Consider the following 11,514-nt stretch of genomic DNA (forward strand, 5'->3'; position numbering starts at 1 on the left):
GCGCAGTGGTTGAGAGTCCGCCTGCTGATGCAGGGGACACGGGTTCGTGCCCCGGTCCAGGAAGATCCCACATGCCACGGAGCGGTCTGCGCCTGTGAGCCATGGCCGCTGAGCCTGTGCGTCTGGAGCCTGTGCGTCTGGAGCCTGTGCTCCACAACGGGAGAGGCCACAACAGTGAGAGGCCTGCGTACCGCAAAAAAAAAAAAAAAAAAAAGGTGGAGTATTTTTAAAGGTAAATAATTGGCAGAGCATAAATGCAAGACATTCTAAAGCACAACTGGGTTTTCAGCACAATTGATTTTATCCCAGCGTTTACATCCCTCGGATTCAGATTAGCACACTACCGGCAGAAGGAGGGTGAGTGTCATTCATGGGCTGCCTGAGGGAAGAGCAAAATGTGGGGAGAGCCAGGGCTGGCTGACTACTTCCTGGTTCTCCTCCCACTGCAATAAGAATGATAAAGGAGACTGGTAAGGCTCTCACTGTGGACAGAGATTAATATTCATTTCCTGGAAGCCTTGTAAAGTTACTTTCTGAAAAATGACCTGGTGTCATTTGCCATCCCACTTAGTGACTATCAGACCCGAGTTCTCATCCACAGAAACCAGGCTGTATTTTAAACTCCTTCCAGGTGAGCAGCCCAGGAAACTCAGTGAGCAAAGTTGCCATCACTACGTCCTGTTTTATGAGGAGTGCATTTCAACTGCCACCATTGCTTCACCTCTTCTGGAAATTAGGGTTTTTTTTGTTTTGTTTTTTTAAATTCTAGAGATAGATTCTCTGAAGTCTTGATAACAAGATAAATCACTTAGTGCAAAAATCGAATTTGTCAGGAAATCCAGCTACACCCAATAGCTGACATATTAAATGTCACTGAAGTTTCTTTCAGGTTGACTTTTGGCGTAGAGAGGGGCTTAAGACCAAAAGGAGAACAGGTTATATATGAATTGCTTTATCCCAGTGATTTTTTTTTTTTTTGCGGTATGCAGGCCTCTCACTTCTGTGGCCTCTCCCGTTGCGGAGCACAGGCTCTGGACGTGCAGGCTCAGCAGCCATGGCTCACGGGCCCAGCCGCTCCGCGGCATGTGGGATCTTCCCGGACCGGGGCACGAACCCGTGTCCCTTGCATCGACAGGCGGACTCTCAACCACTGTGCCACCAAGGAAGCCCTGGAAAGTATTTTTTAAATGCCAATGCCTAGGTCCCATCACCAGAAATTTAATTTATCTGGGGTAGGACAAAGACGTGAGATGTTTGGAAGCACCCCAAATCGACCCCTTGATTAATGGCCAATCAAGACATTTCCTCTAGGAGAAGCCACAGAGCCTGGGGAGGTACCTGTAGACACTGGATCCCCATAACAAGGTGCCGTTAAATGATGGGGCAGGGCTCCAAGAGAAGCTCAGAGTGATACTTAACAGCCTGTGAAGAAGATGCCTAAGTGGCTGGGAGTAGCAAAGACAACACTCTGAATGGTAAAATAAGTCAGGTTACCTACCTCCACCCTCCGCCACCTGGTGGGGCTTGATAGCTTTCACAGGCATCCTCGCAGACAAAACTTTGCTCTCTGCAATCCAGTATCTCATTTCTGACTTGGATTCATAGTTCCTTTTGAGCTGCCCTTCTGTTTATTCCCAATCTACATGTTTGTTTTCGTGCTTCCAATGTACTTGTACTGCACGCTCTGTTTTCAGCAAACCATTTTCCTGATTGGTCAAAAGCCCTTTGAAATCTGTCACGTGAGCAACTCTCCCATGCTCTCAATTGTATTCTCTAGTCAATAAAAATATGCCTCATTCCTAACGGTTCCACTACCCAGGAGATCTACTACCCAGTGATCTCCAGCTCTGCTTTCTGGCTTCATGGTCAAAAAGCAACACATTTACTTCCAGATTTCATATATTCCATGTATTTCCTTCTCTGTTACATATCCATCATATTATTCTCTTTGCTAAAGAAATCTCTAAATATTTTTTATTTAAAAGTCTGCAATCAGAAAACAATCTGTCATGTCATACAAATTTTTCATGCCCAGATATTTACTCATCCATTTTCCTGAAAGACCCAATAAAATAGTCAAAGAGCCACAGTCTATTTTAAATTAAAATGCATGGCTTTAAGGGCTATTTGACATGCAGTAATTATTTGCATAGTCTTCTAGCCAAGCGTAGAATTGCTAATGTCTCTGCCCTTGAAGGAAATGAACTGTGCAAAAAATTTCAAGCAAACATGATCCAACTGTTCACACAAAAGAGAGATTGCATAAGAAATGCATTGTGTCTCTACCCAAATTTCTCCTCTACTTGTCACAGATCAGCATGTGCTTCACCTCTTTGGCACCAGTTAAAATTATAAGCAGATGAGCTTTTCAGTAGAGGAGGGCAGACATGCCCTCTCCACAGATGGTCAGTATCACATGTTGCAGTAATGGCTGGACACGCCATGAAGGTACCATATAAAAACGGTGGGACTCAGAGCACTTCGACTCCACTTGCTCTATGTTTAGAATTGCCTCTCTTTCAAGATGGATTTCCTTCATAGGAACGGAGTGCTCATTATTCAGCATTTGCAGAAGGACTACCGAGCTTACTACAGTTTTCTAAATTTTATGTCCAGTGTTGGAGATCCCCGGAATATCTTTTCTATTTATTTTCCACTTTGGTTTCAACTTAATCAGGCAGTTGGAACCAAGATGATATGGGTAGCAGTCATTGGGGATTGGTTCAATCTTATTTTTAAATGGTAAGCCTTCTGTTTTGTTTCATTTTTCCTAAAGCTTATTCTTAAATTTGTAGCTTGGTCTTAATGATCACATTTCAGATGTGTATAGTTTTACTTGGAAAATCTTTCAAACATACCAGTTAACTTGAAACACCTATTTCTAAATAGAACTTACATAAAGGCATAGAAATGTATGTTTTATCTGACTTAGAAGAAAATTCCAAAAGCCTGTTACATATATGACATGATTAACCAAGAAGTGAGTTAAACGAGCAGCACCATAATGAACAGATTGATAATTCCAGGAACCACTTTGATATTTCCAGTCTAAGTATCCAAAGCACCCAAGGACGTCCCCTGCAAGGAAAAAAGTCCCTGTTTTTATTGGAACCTAGGATGCCCAAACTCCAAATGACTATCATCCTCTGTATTGAGACACAGGCCAGAAAGCAAGTTCTTTCAAAGTCTTTTAATCATGAGTTTTTCCCATCAATGTTCTGCTTGACTCATTTTTATAGGAGAGAATCGTTAGTCTCCAATTAAGTAATCGTTGTATATTTAAATATATATGCATATTTATATTTCTTTAAATACAGGATATTATTTGGTCATCGGCCTTACTGGTGGGTCCAAGAAACTCAGATTTGCCCAAATCACTCAAGTCCATGCCTTGAACAGTTCCCCACTACGTGTGAAACAGGTCCAGGTAAGCAATTATAGCAGCCGCAGGTTAACTAAAGATATTCCAATAGAGAGCCATTGTGCATGATTATCAACTAATAACTGTACATATCATAAAGCATACTAAAGAAAATGTCATGCATGAGGATGCTAAAAGTTCATAAACAAAAATTGCTAATGAAAAGGACAAAAGTTTTATCAGTAAGAAAATTCCATTTTTTTATTTGTAAAAGGGTTAATTAAGAGAATATTCCCCCAAATGATTTTTTTTTTTTTTTTTTTTTGCGGTACGCGGGCCTCTCACTGTTGTGAGAGGCAGGCGGACTTCCAACCAGTGCCCCACCAGGGGAGCCCCAAATGATTTTATAGTTGGCGTTTTTTAGAAAAATGTCATGGTTTGATACTGAAACAAACAAAAAACAATTAGCTAGAACACATTCCCCCAAAACTATATTAAAATCCTAGAAATGTTGCTTTATCTGCTGCTGTGCAATTTTCAAAGTTATTATAGATCTTCTGAGAATCACATGAATGAGGAGACAATAGACACAGTTGCTGTAAGAAAGATAAGGACTTCCTGGTATTACTATTGCCTATAGAAATTCTCTCTAAGCTTATAATTATTTCTTTCAAATTTCTTTCTTCTCTTGTGTATACAGTATATAAGTAGACTTCTTGATCCATTTTCTTTTTTATTATAAGTAAGATTTTGTATGAGTGTAAAATCTTTACTATGGGAGTTGAGTTTAAGATTTTAAAAAAGGTTTTAAAAATATATATATATAAAGGTAAACTACACGTTGTTTTAATTTCTAAGACTGTGTTATATTGTACCTCACCACAATTTGTTACATAGCCTAAAATTCTTGGCATTTGACATCCTGAGAATAACCCTGAATACAGTCAATGTGTAATTTCCTAATAAGTTTTCTGAATATCTTTATTTTTTGCTCTCATAAGAGTAGACATCCATCTGTTATAGTACTTATCAAACTATATTATAGTTAATTCTTCAATATCTGGCTCCTCCAATAGACTGTGCATTCCATCATGTCAGGGATGGTGTGTATTTTATCTTTGTGAAAGCAGTGTGGGATGGATGGATGAATGGATGGATGGATGGATGGATAGATAGCCTTTCAGACAATTGAAATGCTACTTTGGTTTACCCCAGAAATTCCCAGCATGTGTTCTGTCTTATGAGACATTTTCTGAAAAAAAAAAAAAAGAAAAGAAAAGAAAAGAAATATTACATTTTACATTCATTCCTTGAAGATTCACAAGTCATGAAGCATATAAAAGGCTCTGAAAATTCCTGTTTAAGAAATAGACTTGAGGGCTTCCCTGGTGGCGCAGTGGTTGAGAGTCCGCCTGCCGATGCAGGGGACACGGGTTCGTGCCCCGGTCTGGGAAGATCCCACATGCCGCAGAGAGGCTGGGCCCGTGAGCCATGGCCGCTGAGACTGCGCATCCGGAGCCTGTGCTCCGCAACGGGAGAGGCCACAGCAGTGAGAGGCCCGCATACGGCACAAAAAAAAAAAAACAAAAAACAAAAAAACAACAACAACAACAAAAAAAAGAAATAGACTTGAAAGAAACATCTGTAAGAAATAGATTAGTCTTTATTTAACATAGTTTTTTTCAAAAAGAGACTGGTGTTTAACCTGAATGAATCTCCCCTTGGTAAAAACTCAGGGAGGACATCAAAGTAAAGTGATTTTTTAAAAAAGATCAAGCTGGGGCTTCCCTGGTGGCGCAGTGGTTGAGAGTCCGCCTGCCGATGCAGGGGACGCGGGTTCGTGCCCCGATCCCGGAAGATCCCACATGCCGCGGAGCGGCTGGGCCCGCGAGCCATGGCCGCGGAGCCTGTGTGTCCGGAGCCTGTGCTCCGCAACGGGAGAGGCCACGGCAGTGAGAGGCCCACGCACAGCAAAAAAAAAAAAAAAAAAAAAAAAAAAAAAAAAAGATCAAGCAACATGGGAAAGACATTCTGGGAATAGAAAGGCTACCTGTCTGCTGATTTCTTCTGCCAGGATTAATACCCCTTTATAGCTTCCCTCATCCTTTTAATGACAAAGACTCCTTCTGCAGCGGCCAGCCACAAGATAGGCATGGGAGTAGCTGTTGGTACCCAGCAGTCAGTTGGTAAATCAGACATAGCAATGATAGCCTTTAGATGTTTGACTTTTCAACCCAAGGAAAATAAGCTGATTCAAGATCCAATCCAAGTACTTCAGTTTTCTCATCAATTAAAAACAATTATATACGAAGAATGACTAAGGATGTGGCAGATTTTCTGATGCAACAGCCTGAGTTCTTACTTACCCTTGAACATTTTGATTTCTGGACTTTGATGAACTTGAATAACCTGGGGAAAAATTTTGAAATAGTATTTTGAGGCTCAATTTGACTCAGTTTTCTTTATTTCTACCTATTTCTAAACATTACATAGAGCCTGTGCCCTGTGGCTTTTTTTTTCTGAGTTATTTGTAATATTCATGGCTAATGTGCTATTCTATTGTCCATTTCTGATAGTGATACTCTATTAACCACCTTTCAAATGGATTGCCACTTTCCTGTTGCAGGAAGTCCATCTGGCCATGCAATGGGCTCATCATGTGTCTGGTATGTCATGGTGACAGCTGCCCTGGGCCACACCACCAGTTGGATGGATAAGTCATTCACCACTCTGCACAGGTCAGCTTTGCTCCAGTCCCTGTAGCCCTGGAACATGACATTTTCAAACACAGAATGTCTTTTGAAAAATTCAGTTTAGTGTATTTTTAGTTATTGAAATGTGCTTATTCAATTCTATCATATCCAAAATAGCAAAATGAATAGAAAATTAACATTCTGCTTTAATATAATACCTTAATTAGTTCACAGCAATTACATTATAGGGTTGGATATGTTTAATTGATTAATGACTTTCTAAATGTGCCTTTGGGTTTCCATAATACAATAATCACTTTGGTAGCTCACAAATAGGTCATCTAAAATTATATAATGATGTATTTTTGCATGCACATTCCCTTGCTTTAAGATTAACTAGACATTTTGAGAAGCATCATTCCCCTTGAATGTATCCGTTACTTTCGTATAATTATGCTTTCTTCTTTGAACAGCCAATGATTTTGACATCAATAAAATATATTCTAGCTTTAAAGACTATGCAACCTTTTTAATTAAAAACATTCTAGAGACAAACTTAAATTTGAATGTTAGTAGATTTAATGTTAGTACATTCATAACATTCCGAAAGGCCTAGACCTTTAAGATTATTCAAAATTTTTGTAGAAATTAGACTTTTTCCTTCTTTTCTTTCCTGATATACTTTATCATTAAAACAATTCTGAGCACCACTTTAATCATAAATTATTAGGCTACCTGAGATAAGATTTGTCAGTTAATTGCATAAAAAATACTGAAATGTACACCATTATATAAGTTCTTTATAATAAAAGATTTCCAAGATCCATCTCATATTCTACTTTTTAGAGTAATATTGGGTAATATACAAAACAAGTAACCAAAGGAATTTGGGTATCTTTAAAGTTTATCCTAATGAGACTGTGACCTGTATGCCTTAAGGTATTCATTATCCCAAACAACAACAATAGAAAGTTGTAATTTAAAGAAATTAGCATTTTCTATCCGTAGACAGTTTTTCAAAGTAGGAATCTAGCTAAGCCTCACCTTTTCTCTGTAGTTCATTTTCTCCTCCAGTTCCCAAACCTGGAAAATCATTTGTTTCTTCTAAAAAGAAATTCTCTTGACTCCTCTTTGATTCTTACAACTGCAACATTTCCTTCATCCATCAAAATGTACTGAGTGCCTACACCTTACCTAAGCATTAGCACAACCTTATTGATTCTTCTTCCATATGGATAACTCCTGCTTACTTTCTCTTTGAAAGTCTTGTTTCTCTCTATTCCTTAATTTTTCAGTAATCAAAGTTTGGTCCAATTATCAGGAACAAATCATTCAGAACACTCAAGGATTCCTAGAACTCATTATTGCTAATTCTTTTTTTTTTATTAAAATGATGAGCATTGCTTGGATTTAAATATTTTTATAAGTTTTCTGCACACTGCTGCTTCTAATCCAAGACATATAACCCATAGGTCACTTTTCTGTTCCTTATTTTCTACGTGTCAAAAAACAAGGAGCCAGGACTCTTGAGAGTCTGTGAAATTAAACCCAGTGAAAACTTGCCCTTGATGGAATGCTCATGTGTTTTCATCAGCGTGGCAGCTGCCTCTCCTGTGAGTTTTCTTCAATCAAAGAGAGGCTGAGAAAGGAAAGAGGAAGCACATATGACAAGGAGTAAAAAATATATATATTTCATTCTTGATCGTTGTGGACATTAATAATTCCCCCAAACTTGAATTTCCCCTACTTCATTAAAATAATTATCAGGATGCCAAGTTGGCTTCCTTTTATAGCATTTATTAAAATCTCAGGATATAGCACTGGTTAAATTAATGCATTGATGAATGTAGAAACATCTGTTAAAGCTTTTCAAATCCTATGGAGTACATAGAAAAAATTTTTGGAAGAAAAAACTCTAGAATCATGATATTATATCACAGCTAGAAGATTCCTCTGAGAAAGATCATCTGGTGTCACCTCCCCCCACCCCCCCGCATTTTTATGAATGATACAATTTCTTTGCCTTTTATGCTTGTATCTATTCTTCCATCGTAGACTGACCTGGTCATTTCTTTGGAGTCTTTTTTGGTTGATTCAAATCAGTGTCTGCATCTCCAGAGTATTCATAGCAACACATTTTCCTCATCAAGTTATTCTTGGAGTAATTGGTGGTAAATATGATCACTTACCTTTAGTTGTGTCATTGAACGCTTTAGTGTCATTTGTTTTATGTTGACTCTCTCTGCTAATGTTCCCCAATCTCAGGTAATCCTATCAAGCCACTGATACTTAATGCTACCCTGGGAGCTTAAGTGGTTCCACACACCTCTCAAATTCTCCATGGACACAATGGTACATTCTCACTCAGTAGGATAAACCCATTACCTCTTCGTGAGATGGGCTTCTCTGAAGTGTGGCTAGAGCTGAGTCCAAGTCCCAAGCCACCACTTAGGACAGCGTGCTTGTGTCTCAGTTTGGGGGACTTAATAAGGCCTTCCAACCTGCACACCATGCCATTCTCTCTGAAACACCTGCAGTGATTATTACCTGACTGTGGACTTCATTCAGCAGCTGCTTTGTATTTCCAAGGCAGCATTCACCATGACTGAGTTTACACTGTTCAGCCCCATGTACCTTTTGAAGGCTCTCTATGTTAATTGGCTGTGGCAATTGAAAAATTAATTGCAAGCACCTAGATCAGTGCTCTGCCTATGAAGTGGTTGTCACTCAGTGCCCTGGACTCCTGACCCATCCCCCTGCACTAATGTGGATGGTGAAAAGACCATGGGGCAAGTGTGGTTTTAGTTATTGCCTTAAAAAAAGGCTTTGGAAAATGGATAGAACCTAGGTTTCTACAGCCCTTTATCATTGAAAACTATGGCTAAATTCTTTAATGCAGAGAGGAATAATTCCTGAGAGGCTCAAAGGCAGACAGTTATCTTCAGTGTCTCTTTCCAATCCCCAGGTATGCTTGTGGCAGAGGCCTTTGAACACACTCCAAGGATCCAAACGGCCAGCCTGAGCACATACTTGAAGACCAACCTCTTCCTCTTCCTGTTTGCACTTGGCTTTTACCTGCTTCTCAGACTGCTTGACATTGACCTGCTGTGGTCTGTGCCCATAGCCAAGAAGTGGTGTGCCAACCCTGACTGGATCCACATTGACACCACGCCTTTTGCTGGACTCGTGAGAAACCTTGGGGTCCTCTTTGGCTTGGGCTTTGCAATCAACTCGGAGATGTTCCTTAGGAGCTGCCGAGGGGAAAACGGCTATAGGCTGAGCTTCCGGCTGCTCTGCACCCTGGCCTCGTTGACCACACTGCAGCTCTACCATTTCATCAAGATCCCGACTCACACGGAGTATTTATTTTACGTGCTGTCTTTCTGTAAAAGTGCGTCCATCCCACTGACTGTGGTTGCTCTGATTCCCTACTGTATTCATATGTTAATGAAACCAAGTGAAAGAAAGATTAATTAGAGTTGTGCGGAGGGTTAGTGCCGTGTGGCCTCAGGATGACCCTCCTCCTCCATCCTCCAGTAGGACCACAGGGCAGGGGCAGAGACTGGAAGCTTCCATTCGGAGGTCACAAAATGGCGGCCATAGGACCCAATCCATTCACATGTATGATTAGTTTGGCCTTCGGGGTGGACTTTTTTTTTTTTTTTTTCCTATTTTAGATTAGTTGCCAACATTTAAAACAAGGATATTTGACACAAAAACCTGAATTTCTGTATTTTCCCGAAAAATCTGACAATATGGTAACACAGGGCCTGCATTCCCACCTGGAGACAATCCACTGTTGCTGACTGTCCCCAGTAGGAGACATGCTCTTCGCAGGCTATCACAGTTTTCAGTACCCTACAGGACCCCGAGTATCAGATAACTTTATCTTCTTAAAGTCAGGCTGCTTCTGGCTCCTGTGGGCATTTTAACGGCAATCAAACCTGATCCCCTCAGTGTTCAGATAAGGAAATGGAGGTTTATTCAGGTGAAAGAACTCACCGTTATCACACCACCGTCAGAATAGGAATTAGAGCCCAATCTTCTGACATGTATTTCCATGACACTATGTTTTGTTTCTTCAAGAGGTAAAAATCTGTAAGAATGAATGCTTTTACATAAGTTCTATGATGTTTGCCATGTAAATCAGCTATTTTTTCAGAAATGACATTAAAATACCATATGCTGTTTGACTTAGACCATGCAAGTAGGGTCTTGATGGGGCCAGCAGTAGCTCTAGTCATGGTTACATATCCACAGGGAAGGAAACAGGCCAGGTTACTGTCTGGACTTGAATCTCTGCTTAACTCCTGGTCTCTGTTTTATGGTAGTGCTTTCCAATATTTTAATAAATTCTGCTGAAGATGTTCGGCTTAGAACATTATTTACCCCCCAAAGGTTTATCTCTTCACTATGACATCTTTATACTTTATTTTTAGGAGCTAATCTTTCAAAACCAGGGAAATCAAGTGCCTTTCTCAAGGTCATGCTCTAACCCAGGAAAACTATGAAATGCTTATATCTATTAGCTGGGTTCTGTGTGTACTGAACTGTGATGAAAAGCCACAGCTTTATTTCAGAAAATTATTATTGACGGAATATTAATATACTAAAAATTTTTCAGTAAAGTTTTTTTCCCCTCATTGGACCTAGTAATTCTGGACTTTAAGTTGATAACTAGGGAATTCCCTGGCAGCGCACTGGTTAAGAATCCGCCTGCCAATGCAGGGGTCACGGGTTCAATCCCTGGTCCGGGAAGATCCCATATGCCACGGAGCAACAAAGCCCGTGCATCACAACTACTGAGCCTGTGCTCTAGAACCTGCGAGCCACAACAACTGAACCCCTGTGCCACAACTACTGAAGCCCACATACCTAGAGCCTGTGCTGAGCGACAAGAGAAGCCACTGCAACAAGAAGCCTGAGCACTGCAATGAAGAGTAGCCCCCGCTCGCCGCGACTAGAGAAAGTCCACACGCAGCAACGAAGACCCAATGCAGCCAAAAATAAATAAATAAATAAATAAATAATAAAATAAATTTAAAAAAAGAAAGAAAGAAACCGCTTAGGCAGCAAGAAGAAGAGCTTCTCACAGTCTTGGAGAAAATGCCTGCCTTTAATAATGATGGAAAAGACTCTTCTGCTTCCAATTTATTTGCCAAAAGTAAGTGGAATTGAGCTTATTTGACTTAACTGTAACTATAACCATATTTTCATAATGTCCACATATCTACATATTCAGAAGAAAAATGTCAATATCATGAGCTTTCAAGACGAGAAAATCTAGACAAGTGACTTGAGAAATGTACATTTGAAAAGATATGCAAATTAACAAGAAGAGTGTGGAATCCCTTCCCTTTGACAACATTTTGAATGGATATCTGCCTTAGCGGGTTAAGTTGGTGCCTTCTCTATGCCTATTTCAGTACAACAGAAAGGTGATTTAAAAAATTATTATAA

The 11,514-nt window shown here is 39.9% G+C and overlaps 1 protein-coding gene across 1 annotated transcript; it reads left to right on the forward strand.

Annotated features, from left to right (window-relative positions):
• Positions 1-2,402: 2,402 nt before the first annotated feature.
• G6PC2 (glucose-6-phosphatase catalytic subunit 2) lies at positions 2,403-9,531 on the forward strand (the record flags this gene model as incomplete). The annotated part of the gene is made up of 5 exons (XM_079710427.1): positions 2,403-2,742; positions 3,318-3,427; positions 5,988-6,099; positions 8,110-8,225; positions 9,020-9,531. The coding sequence occupies exons 1-5, from the start codon at positions 2,525-2,527 to the stop codon at positions 9,529-9,531; spliced, it is 1,068 nt and encodes a 355-aa protein (XP_079566553.1). The 5' UTR covers positions 2,403-2,524.
• Positions 9,532-11,514: the final 1,983 nt, after the last annotated feature.

Source organism: Hyperoodon ampullatus (assembly GCF_949752795.1).
Source record: "Hyperoodon ampullatus genome assembly, chromosome: 8".
NCBI classification, from domain to species: Eukaryota; Metazoa; Chordata; class Mammalia; order Artiodactyla; family Ziphiidae; genus Hyperoodon; species Hyperoodon ampullatus.